The following is a 25,082-nucleotide window of genomic DNA, read 5'->3' as shown; positions in this document are numbered from 1 at the left end:
GGATTTCTAATTGTACAGAGTGCTCTACGTCTGACCAAGTTTTATAATTGCACGTTGACTCTTCAGCTGTAATCAATATCGATACATCTGAATTAAAAATGTCTTCTATATTCATACTGTAAAATGAATCCCTTGGCATTCCTAATCTTCTTGGATCATTTGACATAGATAAAATGTTTGCTTCCTTTGTTAACCAATTTTTTTTTAAAAATAACTTTATTGAGATGTGGTTCGTATAACACAATTTACTCATTTAAAATATACATTCACTGTTTTTAATATATTCACAGAGCTGTGAGACTATCACAATTGATTTTGGAATGTCTTCATGTCCCCTACCAAAAACAAACAAACAAACAAAAACAAAACACAAAAACCCACTGTACCTACATCTCTAATTCTCCTCCCTTATGCCTTTATTTTCTGTGTCTATAAATTTGCCAATTTTGGACATTTCATACACCATAAATAGAATCAAATGGGATATGGTCTTCTGTGACTGGCTTCTTTCATTTAACAATGTTTTCAAGCTTTGCTGATTCATTCTTTACATGGGATTTGCATCATATCCACACTGTTTTCCAAATATTAAAAGAATATTTTGTATATTTATGCATGCATATCAAATAGTTTTCCAAATTATATTGTTCTTTTCAGTTTCCTACTGAAATCAGAAGGCTGGATAGCCTCTTCAAATTAGAAAAACAGTCCTCAGATCCCACAAATTGACAATGCAAACCCTATGTATAGGTAACAAAAACTAAACTCATTGATATTAACATACTTACACCTGATTAAAATCACATTATTATACATGCACATTCATCCTCTCCCAAATGCCTAATCTATTTAAGGACTCAAAATCAAAGGACTTCTTATGATTCAAAATATTAAATAACCAGTACAAAATGAGCAAGTGCATTGAGCAGACACTTCATCCAAGAAGATATACAAATGGCAAGTAAGCACATGGACACATGCTCAACATCAGTAGCCTTCAGGGAAATGCAACCAAATCCACAGAGAGAGTCTACTTTACATGCATGAGGATGGCTATAATAAAAAAAGTAGTCATAATACCAAGTGTTAGCAAAAGCACAAAGAACCTGAAGCCCTTGTACACTAACTGTAGAACATAAAATACTATCGTCACTTTCAAAAACAGTTTGGTAGCTACCAAAGTCAAACATATACTTCACCAAAATAGCAGCATCCCTAGATATATAGGTATTTTAATGGTGATATGTGAATACACCTCAGTAGAAATAAAAACATATTTCTACCCAGAGACACAAATGTCCATAGCATTGACACGAATGTCCTTCTCTTTACTCATAATATCCCCAAACTGGAAAAATCCTAATCTTAGTTAGCTTGTAGGAACACAAACAAAATGTGGTAGGTCCATACATGGTATATACTTAATGATAAAAAAGAATGAACCACAGATATTCACACATTGGAGGGGAAAGGAAAAAACATTCTGTAATGTGGGGGGAAAACACAGACATAAAAGACTACATATTGTCTAAACCATGTAAATAAAATTTCTAAAATAGGCTAAACTGTGGGACAGAGAGCAGACCCATGGTTGTCCGGGATTGGCTATTAGCCCTGGCGGAGCCTCAGTGAAGTACAAATGGCAGGAGGGAACTTTTGAAGGTAACGGAACTTTTAAAAAACTAGACTGTGGTGAGGGTTGCACAATTATATATATTTATAATAAAATTCATTAAACTGTATATTTTAAATGGGTGAGTTATGCACTATATAAATTATATATCAATAAATCTTTAAAACAAAAAAAATCACAAACAAATATTCATTAATTTAAACTATTCAAACTATACCACAGTATCTCCATTAATACCAGGAAGACTACTAATGAACAGATACTCATGACATGAAAGTTTTGCCCATTCATTCTACATCAACAAGTTCTCAAATTGTCTGGTCCTTTATAATCTAAAAATAATTTGTATTCTCAAAACTAATTGAGGATCTCAAAGAACTGTTGTTTATGCGGATACCATTTGTCAATTTTACCATATTACAAAATATACTCTGTCAATATTTACCATATGGGAAATTAAAGTGGCAAATTAAAAGTGTTATAGATTCAATCTAAAATAATAACATACCTATATACTAACACATAAAAACAATTATGTCTGCAAAAAGTATAATTATTTTCCAAAACAAAATAAAAATAGTTGAAATCAGTGGCATTTTTTATATTTTTGCCAATCCACTTCATGTTATGCTTAATAGAAGACAGCCATGTTCCCATACCTGCTCTTGCATTCAGTCTGATACAATATCACATATCACACAGCCCCTGGAAAACCCCACTGTATACTCAAGAGAGAATATGAATGAAAAAGGCAAACAGCATCGTAGTATTATTAGGTAAGTAATTCTGATCTCACTGACCCCCACAAAGGATCTTGGGAATGCCCAGAGGTCCTTGAGCCATCCTTTGAGAACTGCTGACCTTGATTCTGCTCTAAAACCAACTGATGTTCATTTTAATAAAATGGTTTAACCTGGAGTGTCATTAACACAGTTACTTTAGGATTAAGATTTTCAGAAAACAGAATCAGAAAACTTTCTGAAGATAGTTTTCAGAGCATTTTGATACCCACATTGCATGGACCTGACTACAGCTTACTTAAAAATAAGCGATCAAAATGAGACACCTCATGCCACATTAATACTTATTTGTTGAATCTCAAACACTGTTCTAGATTCATCAGCAAGTAAAATAAATCAGACACTGCTACAGACTTAAAATACCTGATTGTTAGGTTATTTTCTGTTTTTAAGTTTATTTATTTATTTTAAGAGAGAGAGAGAGAAAGAAAGGGAGGGGCAGAGAGACTGGGAGACCTAAGCAGGGTCCACGTCATCAACACAGAGCTGAACTTGGGGCTCAATCCCATGAACTGAGAGATCATGACCTGACCAGAAATCAAGTCAGGCTCTCAACCAACTAAGCCACCCAGGTGCTCCTACATTGTTATTTTCTAAAGCTACTATTTTAGTCATGGATTCAGAAGCTTTTGTTTCATTTCCTTTCTCATTTTCCACCATTGCTATGAGTATGAAAGCTCTGACCTAGTTTCTGTATATGTTTATAAAATAATAAAACATTTCTTAATTTTTCTAATACAAACCTTGATACCATAATCTAAAATAATCATGCTAATCTTAATATTTGAAAAATAACTATTTTCATTGGTCATTTCAGTGGTCATTTTAGAAAACATTATTGGGGTGCTTGGGTAGCTGAGTCCGTTGAGCATCTGACTTCGGCTCAGGTCACGATCTCACAGTCTATGGGTTCGAGCCCCACATCGGGCTCTGTGCTGATAGCTCAGAGCCTGAAGCCTGCTTCAGATTATGTGTCCCCTCTCTCTCTGCCTATCCACTCATGCTCTGTTTCTCTCTGTCTCAGTAATAAACATAAAAATTTTTTTAAAAACGATTATTAATTTGAATTGAATTAGTATTTATTGCTCCTATGCCTCACATTTAAAGAAAAATATAATTGGGGCACCTGGGTGGCTCAGTCAGTTAAGTGTTTGAGTCTTGGTTTAGGCTTAGATCATGATCTCACAGTTTGGGTTTCAAGCCCATGTTAGGCTGGGCACTGATAGTGTGAAGCCTGCTTGGGATTTTCTCTCTCTCTCTCTCTCTCTCTCTCTCTCTCTCTCTCTCTCCCTCTTTCAAAAAAACATTAAAAAAGAATGATGATACTATAATCAAAAGTTTATGAATGTCTTCTATCCTGAAATAGTCGGAGATGCTCGCTAAAGGTGTCCAAAGCTCTGGTCCTCTTTGAACTCAGTTGTACCTCCCAAGGAATGTGCTTTAAAACTTGACAGAATTCCAGAATGTATAACTTGAACTCTAAAACGACAGTGTAAGGACTTACTTGACAATATCTCCTTCAAGAGCAATCACTCTTTTAATGATCTTCTGTTCTGGGTTTTTAGGGGACCTAGAATAAAATAAGATTATACAATCAGTTATGTCTCTATTATTTCAAGAAAATGAAAAGAAATTCTGCAACAAATTAGACTATCTTAAAATCATTAAGGAATCCTTGCACCCATGACATGACCTCAATCTACTTAGGTCCCCCGAGTGATATAAAGCCACTATTAAAGTTATTCTCATTTTAAACCTCTGGAGGAGAAGCCATGCTAAAAGTTTATTAAAATAAAAAGTAGAGAGGGATATGAATTGTAGTATTAAAGCTAAGTACTTGCAAGAAAGAGGATTCATATATAAAAAATGATTAAACATTTCTGTAAGATCATATGCTTAAATTTCTTTATTTCATTTAAAATAAACAGTGGAATTTTATTTAAATCCACAAGAAAACAATGAAGATGAGAAGTATTTAAAAAATATCAGAAGATTCTTTTAAACTGCATTTGGGTTCAGTCATTTGAAAGTTATGTAATTCAGAGTGCTAAAACAAGGGTATTGACATCACACTCTGTTCCTGGAATTTCACTCTGCAGAAAACCATGTGTGTCCTGCACAGCCGTATGGAGACACTCACTTGGTGAGGAAATGTCTGCAGACCATGTGAGTGAGCTTAGCAGTAGAACCTTCAAGCCTAGTCAAGTGCTCAGAGACTCCAGCTCTGGCCAACAGTGTCACTACAATCTCGCAAGAGACCACGAGCCTGGTCGCCCACCTAAGCTGCCATTGCCTTTCTGGTACTCAGGAAATGTGTGAGATAATAAACATTTATTCTTTGAAGCTTCTAGATGTTGGGGTAATTTGTTACACGGCAAAAGCTAACGCAATCTTAATAAGGCTAATTTCCTGCCAATAACATTTTAAGTCTTTTAACAGACACATTTCAAGGAACCTCTCATATATCACATAAATGATCACTTAATATGATTTTGGAAATCAAGGACAGATAAAAATATTTTCAATTCAGGTCACATTTTGAATTGAGTTACTTTTAAAAAGAAAAGTAAATGCACAAAAACTGAAAAGATTAAATATATTCAAAATGTAACACCTCGTCAAAGTAAATATGCAGTTTCAATAAGATTTGTATTTCACATTATATCTTGCCGAGAAAATGAAATCATCTAAATCATTTGCAAATACATGTGAAAATTTGTCTCACATTTTTCACTAAATTATAAATATTCCTCACTTTAAAAGGAAATTTAATCAGGGTTTTTGACTGAACTGTCACTTTCACTGAACTGAATAATCATCATATTCCTATAATTTTACTGTTGTCCGTGTGCAGCTAGAGAAAGGGTTCTCGGCACAGTGAAGCTGACGAAATTGTGCAGGACCACTTACAGACATTTAGGAAATTCCCCTCCTGTGTCTCTTTGTTTTAGATAACCAAAAACGTATAAAATAATATTCAGCCTCTGTGGTCACCAAAGAAGTGCATATTAGAACAATGGAATACCATTTTCCTATTACACTGACAAATAATAATGGTAACAACAACAACAACAACAAAAGTAATACTAGTAATGCAGTTCGTTGTTGAGGGTCTAGGGACATGGGTACTCTCTATATAAAGAATCTGGTAATGTAATCATGTCTTTCTATAAAGGAGTGTCAAGATTTTATATTCTTTTTAACATGACAATTATATATTTAGGAATTTATCCTGATGAAACAATTATGAATATATGCAAAATTTTAGCAATATGGATATTATCTATTTTTTAAAAAAGAGAAAAAATTCTGTCAAGAGTAGATTAAGTAAATAGTCCATCCACATAATAAAATATTTTCCAGTCATTAAAATGATATTATACAAGAATTTTTAATGATGTGAAGATATCAACATAATGCATAGATTGAAATGGAAGCTAGGAAATAGTATGCATACTGTGATCTCACCTCTGTAATTAGAGAGAGAAAATGCATATGCATTTTACAGGGCAAAATCAGAAAGGACATAAAACCAAAGTCGGGGGTAGGGAGTTCTGTATCTGATTTAAAAAACATGCTTAGATTTTTTGGCTCAGATTTGTGGGAACTCTATAAGCAGATGACACCTGTTTGTGTCATATGACATTACCTGAGAAGAAACACCCCACGAAAGAGGTGAGACCTGAACTAATTGCCAAGTTCCCCCACCTCACATTGATGTGGTATTAACATTAATGACATAATATAAAAAGCAATCTTCATTGCTATAAAACAATATTTTATACCAACAACTTTTAAGCTCTTGAGGTGTTTGAAAAGATTTTATACTTTAAAATAATCTGTAGATTATTTTATAAGTATGATCATGAGGCAAAGTAGAATATGCAATGTGAGCTATCTATATAATTAAAGTCTTATGAATTACTATTTCAAATATAACTATAAATTTTAATGTAATATTAAACTCATGAATCTAATCAAATGATTCAAAACGAGGGGAAAAAAGCTATTACTAACATTAATCCCATTACTGCTCAAAATCTATATCTATATTTTAATCATTAGGCTGTTGAATGCACTACTCTTATGGTAGTAGAAGTGGTATGAGAGGCATTATAGATTTACACTGTGAAAGTCATTGAACTTCCCTTTGTCTACATTTTCTTGGCCATTTGCCCATCTCCTGGGAAGTGTGAAGAATAACAAGTGAAGGATTATATGCCTTCCTTTAGGGAGACGATGTATGCTGTCCAATAAATACTAAAATTTGCATTTAAATTTGTAATTTCGGGGTTTTCATAATAAGCATTGTTTTACAATATTTATCTCTGGAGCTGAATTTCAAGCATTCTGTCATACGCTGATGATTTAACTAGGCAAGTTTCTTCCAGAGGCTTGGACACGATACCTAGAATTATCTGCATTGGGCACCACACGTGACTTCGGTGTGGCAGAATGGGTGTCTCACTGAAAGGCTGTGGGGAGGAGAACAGGGTCCAGCATGGCCAGCACATTTCTATGACACTTAATGTCCTTCTTGAATTTCACTTCCCATGTTAATAAAAATGCTGTTTTCACCCTGTTGGAGGCTGGAGAGAGCCATGTCTTAGCTCACATAATCTCTGTAACTGATTTCATACTCTCGTATGTTCTTTCTGTACACTGCAATTTTGATCCTGTCTGGAGCACTAAGAAGGTACCTGGGAATACTCAGAAGATGCCTTCCTGTGTTTTGTGGCGATGGAAAGTTTCAAAAGCATGCCACGCTCTCTGTTCCTGTGTCCATCACACACACACACACCTTAATTCTGTGTCCAGGCTGTCACTCTTCTCCCATTTATAGTAAAATCCTAAAACCTCCTTCTGGATTGTAAAGATTTTTATGTTTACATGACTCAGGATTTGCCCATTATTATAGAATTAATCTCATTATGACAAGTCATTTTAGATACAGTCTAATAGCAATTGATCCTGCAAAATATCACAGTATATTCATCACTAATTACATATACCACAGTGCAGTCTGCTGCACTAGTTTAATAAGGTAAAAGAACTGATATCCTAGGCATGCCTTATACTAGACAGGCTGTTTTTTAATGTCCTAAAGAATGGTCATGCATTAAAACACATAACTACACCATTACAATAAAAAAAAGAGAACATTGCTATTTGAATCATCAAAATAAGATGTAGATAAAAAGTCTACTCAACACAGCTATAAAAAGTCATATAAAAAGAAAGTCATATCAAGTGATAACTTACCTCTTCCTTTTATTTTGAGATATAATTAACATATTATACTTTATTAGTTTCAGGTGAATGATATAACATAATAATTTGATATTTTCATATAATGCAAAATGCTCACCACAATAAGTTTAGTTAACATCAATCACCACACACAGTTACTTTTTTTTGGAAAATTTTGCCTGGGTTTGACATGGTTTTCATAGAACATTAAAGCTAGAGAGGCCTATGAGTGCATCTAGCCTTTCCCTGTTGCTTGTGATCTCACCCATAGCCTAAATGTCACTATCGGGTCGTCTTGTGCCTTGCAAATGCATGAACTGGGGTATAATTTCCATGGGGTACAAGCCTATGACCATGGAGATGGTTGGCACTGTTTTGCTCTAAGTAAGCCACTTGATGGTAGGCATCCCACAGAACCAATCTGGGTCTCATTTTCAGGGAGATAAGGCCAGATCAGAGGTCCTGAGCAAGAATTCAATCAAATCTAGCCTGTAGAAAGGTTTTGTTTGGTTCATGCATAATTTTATTTTACTCTTGAACTAGCCAATAAAACAGGAGACTTCACATAAAAATTCTAATTTCTCGTTCCTCTTGAAAAAATAGGAAGAGCTGGCAATCCTAGATCCACATTCTTGCATGAGGAAAAGTCCACGGGAGTTGAAAAGCAGAGACTGAGGATGTGCCAGAGTCCCAACAGCTTGCTAAACACATCTCTGGTGCCTGAGGGCATGTGGGACTGGGAATCTCTAGAAATCTTTATGATTTCCTTCACTTCCATTATCATATATCTACTGAGTCAACATGTATAAAATCTCTGGTAGGGCAGGCCTAGTACCTCATAAGCAGGTCTATTTTAGAGCTATCTCTTCTTAAAATAAATACATAAAGGAAATCAATTAACTTGGCACAAGCAAAGTGCTACAATACTTTTAGAATCACAGAATATTTATTTCAAAACCCCTCTTATAATGAAGGGATTTTCACAGTCTGTTGCATTAGAAGGCAAGAAAGGCATCTAGGTTGGCCAAACTTTATTATGCAATTAACTAAAGACACATTAAAACTAAATATAATACGATTCACAGTGAAAAGCACAGGTTTGTCTTAACTTAAATGGGTATTATCTGTAAAATCAAGATAAAAATGATTAATTTTCAATGTTGAATTCTGATTTGCTCCACTATCAGTAATATGAAGTTTCACATATAGCTGCACTTTTAATGATTTATTTTTTAAATCAATGGGTTTTATTAATTAGTACTCTCAAAACTTTTTACTTGGGTCATTATTTCAGCTACATTGTTGCCCCTTGTAGACTTTGCTGTGTATTATTTTGTATTTCAATCCCAAACAATCATATTTGCCCTGAATCCTCAGAAAGTGCTCCAATTCAACAGGGTCATTAATATTAAGGGGGAATGACAGATAAGGTAGGAAAAGCCCAGTTAATGTTTCAAATGGGTCTTCAAAATAACTTAGTTTCTTATAGCGACCAGGTCTTGTAGGGAGATCATGGGAAAGGTACCATCAGGCGAGGGCAGAAATGGTTTTGTGCACAGAAAACCTTGAGAGGAAAAGGAGTTTTAGAGCACTGGGGCCAAGGTTCTTTAGGAGGCTCACATGTAGGATAGGGACAGGACAGAGAAGGGATGGTTTATCTACTCTGTCTATCCTGTCACAGCCTACCCTACCTGAATCAGGCCACTGAGCAGCAGCAAGAGAGTTTCAGAGAACCTGAGGCATTTCAATCAGGGTTTCTACGCGATCAAAGAATGTGGCGGCAGGAGTGAAGAGCATATGTTTCAGATTTATCTTATAGAATTCCTTACACAAATGTATTTTAATAGTACTGATGAAATAACAAGAGCATGGACTTTAAAAAACTAGGCTGTTGTTTACTGATAAAAATTTTTCTTGGTTAAGTCAAAGACTTGTTTCACTGTCACTAATTATGACTGTAAGAAATTTAATAAGCATATAGTTACAACTGGCCTTCTCAGAAAATCAGCCTTGACTACATGAAATCAATGAAGTGTGTATTATGACTTTCAACTCTACCTGAAAAGGGATGAGGTCCATTTCTGTATCAGTTAGGAAGGACGTTGGACTTGTAATTGGTGTTGAGGAGAATAACTACCATGACTTCCAGTGCTTTGACAAAACCTCTGGTGCTAGGTCTCCTGGCCAAGTCTCTGTGATTTCCTATCATTGAGGCAGTCACTGCATCCCTGGGGGGTGCGGCCCTCTATAAGTTTACTGTAGCTGAACAAAGAAAGAAGGGATATGTGAATTTCTACAGAAACTATGATTCCGTGAAAGATCCTTTAGGGGCTGAAGAAGCCTGGTATTGTTTAGAGTGCAAAGTCATTTTGAAATGTAGACAATTTCTTTGGGGTGAGTTCCATGGAAGTTTGCCACTGACTTGTGCTCCTAAACTATGAAATATGAATATTGGATTATGAAATAGTTTCTCTTGATAAATAATTAAGAAGTAAAAAGAGTTGTAATAGTTTTGTAATCATGTATTTGATTCTGAAGTAAAGGTTCTCACTTAACTATGAAAATGTTAAGACATTCGGTATAGTCATAACAACGAGTTCATTTTCATCAGTTTAGTCATTCAAGCATGTCAACACACAGAACTTTGCGATCTTCAGGTATTGAACATAATTATAGTTATACCTCACAATTATATATATTTATAGAGCACATGTATAAAATACATGGCATATATGTAATGCATATATATATGTATGTGTATGTATGTGTTTTCTATCATGCAATATGGAATATTGCTATTTAAAGAAACTCCTCTGATCTGTAAAGAAATTCCTGGACTGAAAAATACTTTCACTGATTTTGTTTTGTAAATCTGGCTTTTCACACATTGAATATGCTTAAAGTTGGCATATCTGTGGAACTGGAGAAGATGAATACTTAACATAAATATGTATACCGACTATACTTTTAATTAGACTCCCAAAGTACAAACCTTCATATAGAAGTTCTACTACTCTGTTCCCAAAGTACACCATACACTCAGAAGTACATGAGCTGTTTCTACTGTAGCTAATATAGGTTTTGCCCCTCTACCCACATTCAGTAAGTCTTTGCAATAGAGTACCACTTAAGCCCATGGAAGAAAATTTAACCAGTCTTCAAAGGAATCAAACCTTCAAACTAACCTTCTAACCCTAATACTGCTATTAAGCTAATTGGCTTTATATTTTCAGCTTCTACCAGGTTAGCAAACAGTGCCACATTCTTTCACTGGCTTGAAGAACATACAAACCGTGAAACAGCCAGAAAGCCCCGGAGCCTAGATGCTACTCTGACAAGATGAAGAACAAAAGCCAGACTTCATTTGACTCGAATTACCTTTGAATGTTATTGAGTTTACCCCACTTGGAAAAGAATAAGGTTTTGCTTGCAATAAGAAACCTAAATTCCAGTAATGGCAAAATAAAGTTATATATTTTGGCAAACCTCATTGTTATGACATGAGAATGTACACCCATCCTATTTTCTTTATTCCATCACATGTGTCAGTAGACTAATATGCTCTCTAGTGACTCTGGTGACATGCACTATTAATGTTTCAAGTATGCTGCTGGATTCAAATTCGCTAGTAAAATTGAGTTAGGTATGCATGTGGGGAGAAGTGAAATTCCACACGTTCACTGAAAGTATCGTAATTTCTCTATAATGCTCGATCTCCTGGAGAATGTTGACAGTGTAGAGGTCAGAATATAAGCAGCGTAAGAAACATCCCGGCTTGCTTCTGTTGAAATGATTAATTTTAAAAATACTGTATGGTGCTATTGCTCTGTGGAAGAATTTTCAGTTAGGCCCCAATAATCATACACAATTTGCTCCCTTGAAAATGTCAACTTTACGCCCCCCAATAACAAACTGGATTGCATTAGCAAACTTTTCAGGAAAAAAAAATCCATGAGATCTGGGCTTTTATAGAATCAACTGCAACTGGTCACCTTTGCAAGCAGTATTATTTACTCACTCAGCTGGACAGCCACTTACACAGCTCCAGTTGCTAAGCTATCAGAAACTTTTCCCACATATATATTGTTCTACTATTTATACTGTAATAACATAACTATGACAGTTTACCAATGCTTTAAACTAAAAATTACTAATTTTATTTTTTTAATTTTTTTAATGTTTTATTTATTTTTGATGCAGAGAGAGAGACAGAGCATGAGAGGGGGAGGGGCAGAGAGAGAAGGAGACACAGAACTGGAAGCAGGCTCCAGGCTCTGAGCTAGCTGTCAGCACAGAGCCTGAGGCAGGGCTCGAACCCACGAATGTGAGATCTGACCTAAGCCGAAGCCGGAGGCTTAACCGACTGAGCCATCCAAGTGCCCCACTAATTTTAAATTAAATGTCGAACTCTTATTCTTAATGGTATGCATTTAGTTCTAGGTCTCCTAGTAAGCATGACCTTCCTCCTCTCTGCTGAATGGAGCATATGGAGCTACAGGAGAAGGGAAGAACATAATGCCTGAGAAGCTAGAAGGGCTTCAATTTAGAAAGAGTTTTGAGTGGCTGAGAATAAATGCCTGTTGGTGAGAAGAGGAAAGTTGAGAATGACAAAGGATTTGATGAGGAGTTCAAAGAATTCTGAGTGGTTGTAAGGGAACTTTGGAGACAATGGAAGAAAAATGGAGGGAGTATTACCAAGAACTAACAGAAGTTACCTTATTATGGTAAACCAACCGCAGAGGCACAGAGCAGTCACTAGAGAGGTACACAGCCAGGTGAAGTAGAGGGTTGTGCCTATGGATTCACAAAAGGGGGTGCAGAAGCATTGACAACTCAACTTGGAGACAGAAGACCATTGAGGTTGCTAAACTTGCTTTCTAGTAATTTAACAGAGTCTCAGAATCAGAGGAAGTTGGTTACATTGTAATTACAATCTCATGATTGTCCCTTCCCTTGCTAGGTTATCCTGGAAACATTTTAGTCTTGTAAGCAAATTCAGAGACCAAAATATTCCTAGTGGCAAGCGTCTTAGATATAGAACATCAAAGGAATCCCTTTTCCAAAGTCACAACCATCTCTCAACCTGTGATCCATTCTTTCACAAGGCTAAAGCTTGGCCTGCTAGTTTGGGTTGACACAATGAGTAAGAACTACCAAATGTGTTCAGGTATGCCTTTTTATATATATAAAAACTGAGTTATGCTGAGGCTACAGTTTGCCAGATTATTTACCCCTTCCCATCATTCTGTAGTACATACATACTGTAGTCACTATTTTTTTTAGTCCATGAAATTGTATTTCGAACAATGGGTACCCACTTAAAATGGAACATATGATGTCTACCCACATGTGCTGCTCCTTACAGAAAGTAACTTGGATTCTAGGATGAAAGACAGTGACTAATGTGAGAAGCCTTGCCTGACTTCTGAGCATCAGTCCCCTAATTCTGTACACACACAAAATGGACTCTAATCTCTACAGCTGTCATGTTGAAGCTCTTCGTGAGCTGTACATTTCACAGGCTCTAAAACCACTCTGCAGCTCAAACATGATCAACAGCTTTCCTCAAACCAGAACAGCAGTGAGAGATTATTAAATCAAAATGGGAGCAAACCCTCATCTTCACGTGCGCAGGAAATTCATAGGGGTCCTGATTTCCATATGGTTCCCACAGCTGAAGCTTAATGAGTTATCTTCCAGATACAGGTACAACCATTTATAATCCTCAAACACCTCTACAATGGAGTAAAACAAGTCCAAATAGAATTAAGGAAAAATAATCTCCAACTGGTCTTACATGCCTGTGGGTTAAATGTATGAAGGAGGCTTTGATTTAAATAAAGGCAGATTCTCAGAAACATATGCTCACCACCCACCATTCTTCATCTGAATGGTAGGAACGAAGGAGTTTCACTTCACTGTGGCATTGGAGCTTTGCCAAGAGGCAGAAGCACAAACATCAGTGATTGAGGAAGATCTCCAGTATAAAATATGTTTTCAGAGGTCCAATCTACGTTAGAATGGGTTTCTAGGCAATGGCATTATGTTTCAGATTGACCACATGGAGGGATGTTCTGATTTATATAACCTTATTAAGCTCTATTTTGGACTGTTAAATAATGTAAGCCTATTCCCTGAAATAAAATACCATCATTGAAAAAATACAACAGAATCATAAAACTAGTTTTCTCAAAAATCTTCTGATTCAGCTTCATTAAAAAAGGTATAGCTGCAAAGCCTTGCTGATGCATACCCTGTCTCTCCCCCCTTTTATCAGTTGTTTCTCGCCACTGCCATCTGTTTGTCTTGCTTTCTTCCAGCACATGGCCCATCCCTCCAGGCTGTTCACTGGCACCTGGATGCCTCCCTCTAATTCTTTATAGCACAGTCCGAGAATGTCCCGGGTCTTTTCCAATTCTTCTTCCCAAAGATTTTCCTCAACACCACCCCCCTGTATATTTTGGATACTTCTCCCTCTCAGATACCGGGTTTCATTTAGATAATATGCAAATTTGCTTTGGGTCCCCTCTTTTAAACACAATTATTTCCTGTTATATTGCTTTGTGTTACACATAGGAGGGAAACTTCCTGGCTAGCTCATCCTTTACAACTACAATTCAACAAAATTCTTATAATTCCAGGCTTTAAAGACTTAAGTGCTACATTCAGAGGAGTCACATGGTGAAGAAGTAGCTAATACAAATGTTTCTGGAAAAGTCATGTTTCTTTTTTATTAACTTTTAATACATAAACATCTGTCTACTCATACGTACACTGACCTAATCATACAATCAATATCCAACTGAAGAATTATTACAGTATTAAAACAAATATGTAACAAGATTTAATACAAGAAAAGGCAAGGACATGGAACTCAAAGGTAGTAACTCTACAGAACCAATGAGAAAGCAGTAAGGTAAATGACCATATTTGAATCTCTTGTAGTATCTTTCAAACTAAATCACTACCCTTCTAAATTAAAATCTCATTTTATTTAGTTCCCAACAATCCAATCTAATCACTTTCAAGTCAAAGACTCAGCTGTTTAGAATGCAGACTGTATCGCTGCTGTGGTTATGTGTACTTGACCTCCTGCCTGTTAACAAAGAGACTCAATTAATTATTTGCTGTTTTGAATGGCTATTTCATTTCACCTCCACCTTTCTTTAAGTGTTAAAAGGCCCAATTGCTTTATCACCTTAACCTTAGCTTTGGAGAATGCACGCAGAATTTCTTAACTGCCAACTAATAAACCATCTTGATCCAGAAAGCTAATTTTCAGGACCATAGCTCCTACATGTCTTATGCTAGAATCAGCTAAAGTAATGTATTGACCTGGTGGCACATCATCTTCCAAGAGAGCCTCTTCATTTTCAATGGCAGCTTTGGTGCTAGCCTATTCCCTTGGTACAGGTAAAGAGACATACTAGCACTGCAATGGGCTGTAGTATCACCGTCACAGTGAAATGCTGGTGTCATTAGAAGTCTTACCAAACAAAAATGGAACGCTTTCACCAAAAATCCTGAAGGTATGTAAATTAATGGTGAACTGGTTTTTCCAATGTACTTTTAACTTTTCCTATAAACTTTTAGTTACATTAAATTCAGCAGTATAATCTCATATTGAAATCTTTTTTAAAATTTTTATTAATAGTTTATTACCAAGTTCATGTCCATACTCATATTGAAATCCTGAATCACCACACCAGAACAAAAAAAGTTTCAAAGGAAATATGAAAATGTCCTTTGTTATGTGTATGTAAAGTGTTACTGATACCCGTGAAGGTATATATGTGAAAAACTAGCCTAAAAGCCAAAAGAAAGTAAAGAATCTTCCTGCTTCTCTTGAATTCCTTTAATACTGATCCATGTAATATTCCAAAAGCTCCCATTTGATACATATTTATTTATAGTTTATTCCTATCTTCTCCTGTATACCATAAGATGTGAAAGTAGTGATTGTCCTAACCTCATTGTATCCAGTCCCAAGTCAGTAACTAGCACTCAAAAGCATGTAAAAACAGGGGCACCTGGGTGGCTAAGTCAGTTAAGCTTCTGACTCATAGTTTCAGTTCAGCTCATGATCTCACGGTTCATGGGTTTGAGCCCTGTGTAGGGCCCTGGGCTGACAGTGCAGAGCCAGTTGGGATTCTCTGTCTCCTTCTCTCTTTGCCCCTCCCTTGTGGATGCACTCTCCTCTCCTTCTCTTTCTCTCTCTCTCTCTCTCTCTCTCTCTCTCTCTCTCTCTCTCTCTCTCTCTTTCTCTCACACACACACACACACACACACACACACAAATAAACTTTAAAAAAGAAAACAAAAAAATAATAAGTATTTGATGATGATGATTAGGTCATAACAAATACACCAAGATATTGCCAAAAGGTATCTTGGGTAAGTGGAATCCGACAATAATTCCTGGCTTATTTACTAGTATAATGTGTTCGAGGTTCATCCACACTGTAGTATGTATTGGGATTTCATTCCTTGCCATTTTTATGACTGATGCTGATTATTGTTTCAAGAATATCCAAAATGATTTATCAACCTAGTAACAATATCTTGGTATCTTTCATATAATCTAATTTTCTAAATGGCAACTAAAATTTTGAAAAAAATAAACAAACCTCATAACTACTGAATTTTTTCCAAAGAGAATTTTATACTGACATAAAAATTGGTGATTCTGTCTTCTGCAGATCTTGGCCTGTAAATAAGTGGTTCTGAAACTTTAAAATCTAGGGTGGAGCCCTGGAAATCTAGAACCCACATTTCAAAAAGCACCGAGGTAAAAAATAAATAGCTAAATAATAGTAAAAATAAATAAAAAGCACCTAGGTGGTTCTGATGCACATGGTCTGAGGCCCCTTTGGTGAATACAGCTGGGAACCCTCACATGAAAATCCTACGAAATTCAACATTCTCCCCTGGCCCCACCACCAAACACACACATTCAATAAAAATATAGGCCATGAAATAATGGTTTCAAAATAAACATAATATGTTTATTATATATTTTCATATATGAATATAATAGTAAAACATGCACACAATTCTAAATCAGTGAGAAAACAACAATTTCCTACTAGGGAAAAAGCCCTCTAATAATTCCACATTTAACTTTGGCCTTGAACTGGATCTACAGCTTCTATGAAACAATGTAACACAAGTAAGAAAGAGCAAGACATTTCATTTCCAGAACAAACACAATGAAGAGAAACCATAATTAACAGAAAGGCTATCTAGCATTAGATACAGAAGAATTTATTTCTTCAAGTCATTAGTTCATTCAACAAGTGTTTGGAAAATGACAACCAGGTACCAGGCACTCTGTATGGCACTAGCTTACTAAACAGCCTTGATTCCTTCATGGCCCTCATGGTATTTTTACGATTCAGACTCAAACGCTAGCTGTATTATCTTGTGCAAATCTTTTATTTTTCTTAGCATTTATTTTTTTCATGAGTAAAAAGAGGTGCTGACCACTGGTGCTGCTGACGGCCCCACAAATGTTGCTGTAGTGTTCAAAGAAGCTCATCAAACCCAAGCTGCTAAGCATCTGATTTTTATAGGAGTCCCAGAACGAGATAATAAATTTTATTGGTGAGCTCCAATGGTCCAATTCCTAGCTTAAATAGGAGAGAAGTTATATTTTCTGAAACTTAGATCATGGAATGAACTTCTCACTACCAAGATCACCATGTAACCTTCTCTGAAGTGTGTGTTGTAGTCTAGCATGCCTAGAAAGCAACTGTGCCACCAGATAGAAAGCTTGACTCTACTTCCAAAGAAATGTCAATACTTTTTCTCTCCCCCTGTCCTACTTTCTTTCTACTCTTCGTCCTTCCCTTTTTCCTTTTGTCTCTCTGCCTTTCTTCCTTCTCAGAACCTTCTCCATAAAATCTTGTTAATAATTGAGATGGTTACATAGATTAAGCCATTCATAGGCCCAGTAATTTGTTGATTTTTTCATTAGTTTGTGAGCTGTTAAATTTGTAGCTAAATGTATTCTTAGTGGGCAATTTAATTGTTCCAGTGAAATGCAAAAGTTCAATGAACCAATTTTGTGTGGAAAGCGAAGGGAATCCATTTATTCTATCTGTTGTGTATTTTAATTAATTGTTCCTCACTCAAAAATGAGGTAACAAAATGAAGACAATGATATTGTATTAAAAATGCTCAGGACTGCTTCAGCTTCTGTGTCTCCCTCTCTCTCTGCCCCTCCCCTACTCACACTCTGTCTCTCTCTCAGAAACATTTAAAAGAATTTTTTAAAATTCCGAGGAAAGACAGCAGAGATTCACAGAACATCCTTAAAAATAAGCACAATTGGAGACATCCAAGACCTAAGAGATATTCAGCATAAGCCTCCAGCATGTTGACAGACATTGGTCCACCTTTCAGTCTTAAATTCACTGTCTCAGGGTTTTCTTTCTAGGCTAATGAACTGTGCTATTTACTAGTATATTTTCTAGGCTGTAATTCTGAGTATTTTAAATGTTCTGACTTAATTATGATAATATTTTAAAAGTGAAATAATGGATATCTATAGTTTACAATAAGAAAAGTATGCCATAGACAAATGAATATTTCCCAAAAAGCACAAATCGGATTGGGACTGAAACCAGGACTATGGGTATGAGACTCACCCTCTATTATTCAGAACACTATATTATAACTTCTCACAGTGGCAATCATTTTTTGCAATGAGCTTTCAGTGAAAAAAAAATCAATGTAAAGAAATGTATAAGTAATGTCACCAAAGAGAAATTAGTAATGGCAACCTAAAATTATTCTCATTCTTCCTAAAAAGTTGTATATCAACAATAAATGGTGATATGAGATAAACATATCAGACTAATAGCTAAAAGTGACAAATCCTGTTTAAAATAAGATTACCATCTAAACTACTTCATATTTTCATGTAAGAAAGAATAAAATTATTTAATCCAAGTTTAAATGAGATTAATGATTGATACAAGTCCCTATAGAACCCTCCAGTTAATTTCCTGACTCTGTGATCTCTACAAATCTTTGAGAAATCTAAGGTGTACATCAAAACCACAAAGCCCTTTTTTAAGAGGAAAACTATAATTTTTGCTAAATCCAAAATGTTTTGTTTTAAAATGTGAGTTCAAAAAAATAATTAGAAATACATAAAGAAATTTTAGATAATTCATACTAGATATTTAAATTAATTAATGAAAAGATCTATAGAGGAAATTAAGGAGGCTTGGTGTTATTAATATTTTAAGGCCAACACGTGGTATTACACTTAGAGAGGGTCATGCGTAGGATCAACTGTTGGTCCGATAAAGTGTTCTTCACGAGGTTCATAGGATTTATATACTCCTTTCCAAGAATATATGTACAACAGGAATATCCACAGAAACCACATAGATAATGCTAATTTTCTCTAGGGCAGAATGGACTGTACTATCTGGCTTGTCAAATTGCTCCAAACTTTCCTGATACTTTTCGTTTCTTAATACTTCCTTTTTTTCCTTTCTATTTTTTCCCCCAAAATCACCCTGTCCTCATCATCCAGAAAGGACTGCTCGAAACATTTTGGTATTTGTCATTTCTCATTTTTTTCTGACTAGAGATATACTTTTTTCCCCCCCCGGAGGAAGGTTTTTGGTTTTTGTTTATTTTTACTGAAATATAGCTGACATCCAATGTTACATGAGTAGTTCCAGGTGTACAACATAGTGATTCAACAAGACTGTGTGGTTAGCTATGTTCACCACAAGGGTGGCCGCCATCTGTCCACCCAACTTCCCTGTATCCCTATATTTTAAAAAGGGAATCCCATATGATGTTTGGCAATCTGCTTTTTTCATAGTTTACTGGTTTATGACAAGTTCTTCTTAACTTCTTAACTCCCAGCAGAATGAGAAGTTTCAGCTAGGACTCACACAAATTAAAAGTGAAAGATTTGTGATTATCTGATTAATTCTATCAATACTGATGGTCGATGAGATACTAACCCAAATTAGGGCTTGAGATAATTGAATTATTGGGTTTGGCAGCAGACACACTGTTAAAATTATGTGGGTGATTAACAGTTCTTTCCAACAGTTAGGTCTGGATTTGGCAATTCAGGCCAGTTGGTCATGCTTCCTACGGCATTTAGGAAAACCTTGCTCGACTTACAATTAAGACTAGGACTGACAAAATAAATGATTAGAACCACTCTTCTGGGCATGACAAAATATTTAAAATAAATGTGAGAGCTGTCTTACTAAGTAACTCACTTTTCTTTCCCTGCATCTGGTGCTCTTCACTTCTGCTGCCTTCCTTATTTGTGCTCCATGGAGACATGCACTGCACAAAAGCAACACCTGCCACTGTCTCAGCGAGGAGAGTTGAAACAACAGTAGTCAATGTCTGGAATAATAAGTACCTTCTCTTAACCTTTGTTCTCTCGTTTCGTGGGAAAAGGAACACGAGTCTAAATATAGAGGAATTAATTTAAAAAACTAATAGTAGGGCATCTAGGGTGAAACATACACTGCAAGGCCTTTTTCAAAGGCTTTTAAAAACATTGAGTGTGAGGGCTGGCCATGTATTAACTGCAGATTTATTAATACCTGCATCTAATTTCAAGTTCTACAAGGAAACCTGAGACAGTGTAAGTGATTTTCCCCGGGTAATTCTAAGGTTTTCAAAAATAATACAGATACATTTCAGGCACTGTCCTCCAACAGCCAGTCATTGAAGTCCTGCTGCATCACTGAGGCACAGTTACAGAACTGAATCAGGTCACATATCCAAGGACACGCCTCCATGAAGAAGCCATTGATTTGGCACTCCTGTTTAGGGCAACATTTTGACCCTGGCTAGATCACTAGTTACTCAAAGTCAGGTAGTTTTAGTTGGGTTCCTACTACATAAGTGCTCATATTAGGGGGAGAAAAGATATACAGAACATCAAAATTTGCACCTCTGTTGGCAGTCTCAGTAGAGAATCCTGGGGCTGAATACACATGAAGACCTAGCAACTCTCTGATCCCTGGAGGTGGCCCTACTAGGTCAAAAATGAAGCAAACTGGTAGGTATCATGAAGGAGCTAACACAACAGAGTCCATGAACTACCTAAAAAGACTCACTGTGACTGAACAAGCATGCTTTGTAAGAACTCATATATTTGAAATGCCATGAATAGTATATGCCAACCACATATATCTTTCCATATATGTTAAGATTTTCCTAATTATCATAAATTAAACAATCCAATTTCAGTTTCATCAAGTAGTTAAAGGTATATATTAGATAAGACTTTTGCAATTCAAGTCTCTTGCAGAAATGGAACTTTGCGAATTTTCTTGTCACATAGTTTTTCTCATCTAATTTGAAAAGTCATGTGATAGAACCATTAACTATACTCTCTTAATCTCCCCAAACAGAAATCCATAGGTTCAAGATCATTAACTGTAACCTTTTAACATCTTCCCCATCTTGATTTAGGAACATATCTTTAAAATAATGCTTATAATCATTAACATCAAACACACATACTTTTTATTTTACTTATACCCCTGTGACTATCAACCAAAAAAATCCTCCTTGAAGTGAAAACATGTGATGAATTCTATATAAGTAAGTTTTTTATAAATATAGATAAATTGGCCAGTCTGCCAGTAAGTAGAAGTTATTGGATATTATTCAATATGAGACCAAAAAAAACTAAGTATGGAGAGAAACTAGAGTAATCAAATTATTTGACACCAGACTTCAAGGAAGCCTAGCAGCTTGACTGTTTAAGTATAATGCATATATGAATATAACAAAAGATATACATGACATTCTTTCTAAAAATAACAGTTGATATAGTCTTAATGCTATTAATTTAGCAGATTGATAATACATATTCCTTCTTATTATGCCTTCTGAGCAACAGGATCTTCCCAACATTCATTTCAGAAATCACTGCCTCCACATACTGCTTTTCTTCCCATCAGCATTGAGAAATTTAAGTACCAGAATTGAGGAGTGCAACACCATCAACAAAAGTCACATAAGAAATGCTTTTAATAATATGCACCACCATTACAATCTCTCTTAGTTCCTACATACCACTTAAATATTGGACTCTACTTTTTTTGTTAAAGTTGTACAAAGGACTAGAGACAAAATTCAAAGTACTTGTGAAATATTATGATAAACCAAAGATGAATTAGAAGAAAGACAGGCTATACATGTGCATACTGGTCTACAAGGGCATACTGGCTGAATATCCACACTTCAAAGTACCTTCTGTCTACACATACCCAGGCAGGATCAAGGGCAGAAAATGGGGAAGAGAGCTACTTCTCCCTTATAATTTATTTAGTTACTAATATTTTAGTATTTAAACTCAGTATGTTTGGGGGCACCTGCCTGAATCATTTGGAAGAGCATGCAGCTCCTGATCTTGGGATTATGAGTCCAACCCCCATGCTGGGTATAGCAATTACTTAAACATAAATAAACTTAAACAAAATAAACTCTGTATGTTTTCATCTTCCCTGTTTATGACCGCTTAACCACTCCTCACAACGGTAAAACATGTATGTGCTCCAGATACTGTATTTATGCTCTACAATCTTTCCCCTGCCCATCATTCAGGGTTTAATAAAAGACAAAAACCTGACACAGAGTGGAATAAGTAGATTCTCCTCCCCGGGAATTCAGGAATGACTCAGTCTCTTAGACTGTGTAACAGAGCACATGTAAATGCAGCTCTGAGACTACTCGTGAATGGGGGCATATACTCTGACACAATCTGTGAGGAAATAGAGAAATGGGCATTTCAGATCTCAGACTAATTTCAAATATTCACTTTTTGCTTAAGCTAGTTTAAAGTTTTAGTGTTTTATCACATACACACAAAGCCTGATTCTTCAAGGAGACTCAGTAAAAGCAAACTCCTATCTATCTCTGGATCCAATTCAAGAAGAAAAACAGGATTATCAAACTAAATCAATGAATGTTTTTAAATACACTGTTTTAGATTCAATCTCAAAACATTGCAATTGAGAATATACCCAGAAGAGTTAATGGTTTACGTGGTACAAGAGTTAAGACAATCACTTAAGCCTGGCTAACACCAGAGTTGTAATAGTGACTAAACTTGAAAAGATAAGTAATAATTTCACTTAAGTGTTCATGTTTCTTTAAGTCATCTTCTGGTGGTATTTTATCCTTTCCAAAAACAACAGTCAATGTTTATGCTTGGCTATTTTAATAAGAATATTTTTGTTCATAAACAAAACCGCTCAGTCATGTTTACCTAGTTATTAGGGTCTTAGATCCAGTGTAGTAAAAATACTTAAGAAACAAAATTTATAGTATCTGCAGGGCTGATCTTGCATTTCAAACCTTATTTAAAGCCAATATGGTAGGCAAAAACATGGCCCCTCCATGACGTTCACATCCAAATCCCCAGGACCTGTGAGTATGTCAGTTTATGAGGCGAAAGGAAATTAAGACTGTACATCAGCTGACCTTAATGTCCATATTTTAAAATAGATCATTCTGCATTATTCAGGTGGGCCCAATGTAATCAGGAGGGTAAATAAAAGTGGGGAGCAGGAGACAGAAAAAAAATAATCAAAGAAAGAACTGTGATGACAAAAGTAGTGTCAGAGATCCTATGTTGTTGGCTTTGAAGATGGAGGGAAACCCAGAGCCACTAATACAAGCAACTTCTCTCCAATTGTTTTCTGAGGCTCAGTGTAAAAATGCAGATGTTGGGTCGTCTGGGTGGCTCAGTCAGTTAAGCATCTGGCTTCGGCTCAGGTCATGATCTCACAATTGGTAGGTTGGAGACCTGCATCGAGCTCTGCGCTGACAGCTAGCTCAGAGCCTGAAGCCTGCCTCAGATTCTATATCTCCCTCTCTCTCTGACTCTCCCCTGCTCACACTCTCTCTTTCTCTCAAAAATAAATAAAAAACAAAAAAAATTTTTTAAAATGCAGATGCTTCGGCCCTCCCAGGACTCTAGGGTGCGAGAAGCCTTATAACACATTGGATTATTGCTGTGAAATTTAATAACAACTGTTTGAAATGACTAGTAAACTTTAAAATTAAAAGTGAAAGGATAGTTAATTGGCATCACCCATCAAGTACAAAGATATGTAGATTTTCACTATCAGCCTCTGTGTTTAATATAGTCAAGGCTGATGATACAACTCTGACAGCATAAATAAAATGTAAGGGACTCAAATTTAAAAGTACTTTTGAAACTGTGTATGATTTAATTTTTTTATTAAATTTTTTTTATGTTTATTTATTTTTGAGAGACAGAGAGACAGGAAGGGGAAGCACAGAGAGAGAGGGAGACTCAGAATCTGAAACAGTGCATTCATAGGTCTAACAGGAGAGACCTGGCAGGGGACCATGGGGAGAGGAAGGGGGAAAGATAGCGGGGGAGAGTGAGGGACACAGATCAAGGGAGACTACTGAATACTGGAGACAATCCATGGACTGAAAGGGGAGGGGGAGGGGGGAGGGGGGATGGTCATGGTGGGGGGCACTTGTGGGGAGAAGCACTGGGTGTTATATGGAAACCAATTTGACAATAAACTATTACAAAAAAAAAAAAAAAAAAAGAATCTGAAACAGGCTCCAGGCTCTGATCTGTCAGCACAGAGCCAGATACAGGGCTCAAACTCATGAACCTTGAGATCATGACCTGAGCCAAAGCTGGCCAGTTAACCGACTGAGCCACCCAGACATCCCACGACTTAATTTTTTTGGATTGTAAACTTACTTGTTAAGCAATGAAATTTTTTAAATATCATGAAAGACCATGGTTCTTAAAAGGTTTTTTATTTCCCTCTCAAGTGAGTTAGGACATCAAAATCAAAGTGATGAATGCAGGTTCCTAAAAGTCAACAAAATCTATATTTTATTTGATATTGATAGGCAGAGATGCTTTATTAATGCTTGTCATTAATAAAAATGAAAACTATAATCCTTAAAAGCATAAAGGTTATTAGAAGTGAAAACCTAAACAGCTAGTCACATTTACTAACGTAACAGTGGTTTAATGATAACACAACTTGTAGGGGCGCCTGGGTGGCTCTCTCGGTGGTGTCCAGCTCTTGATTTCGGCTCAGGTCATCATCTCATGGTTCATAAGTTTGAGCCCCGCATTGAGTTCTGCATGGTATAGAGCCTGCTTGGGATTCTCTCTCTCCCTCTCACTCTCTGCCCTCCCCCATCTCAAAATAAATAAATAAATTTAGAAAAATTAAAAAATAATAACACAACTTGTAATCTTGAGCAAGCACATGCAGTTCACTGGACATATTTCCTTTGAAAAGAAAACCAGAGTACCACAGGGTATCACCAGCTCTCATGCTAAGTGGAAGGCAGAACTTTTCAAAATTAAAACACATCCCAAAAATGTT

The 25,082-nt window shown here is 36.0% G+C and overlaps 1 protein-coding gene across 2 annotated transcripts in view; it reads right to left on the bottom strand.

The window, feature by feature from the left end:
* IMMP2L (inner mitochondrial membrane peptidase subunit 2) overlaps positions 1-25,082 on the bottom strand; it is an 848,590-nt gene that overhangs the window by 272,266 nt on the left and 551,242 nt on the right. For both annotated transcript variants that reach the window (XM_029924830.1, XM_029924823.1), the window contains exon 5: positions 3,938-4,003. In XM_029924830.1, coding sequence (XP_029780690.1) covers positions 3,938-4,003 — 66 coding nt within the window. The remainder of the gene's footprint in view (positions 1-3,937; positions 4,004-25,082) is intronic.

This window comes from Suricata suricatta, chromosome 2 (genome assembly GCF_006229205.1).
Source record: "Suricata suricatta isolate VVHF042 chromosome 2, meerkat_22Aug2017_6uvM2_HiC, whole genome shotgun sequence".
NCBI classification, from domain to species: domain Eukaryota; kingdom Metazoa; phylum Chordata; class Mammalia; order Carnivora; family Herpestidae; genus Suricata; species Suricata suricatta.
This window is presented reverse-complemented; position numbering and strand designations above follow the sequence as displayed.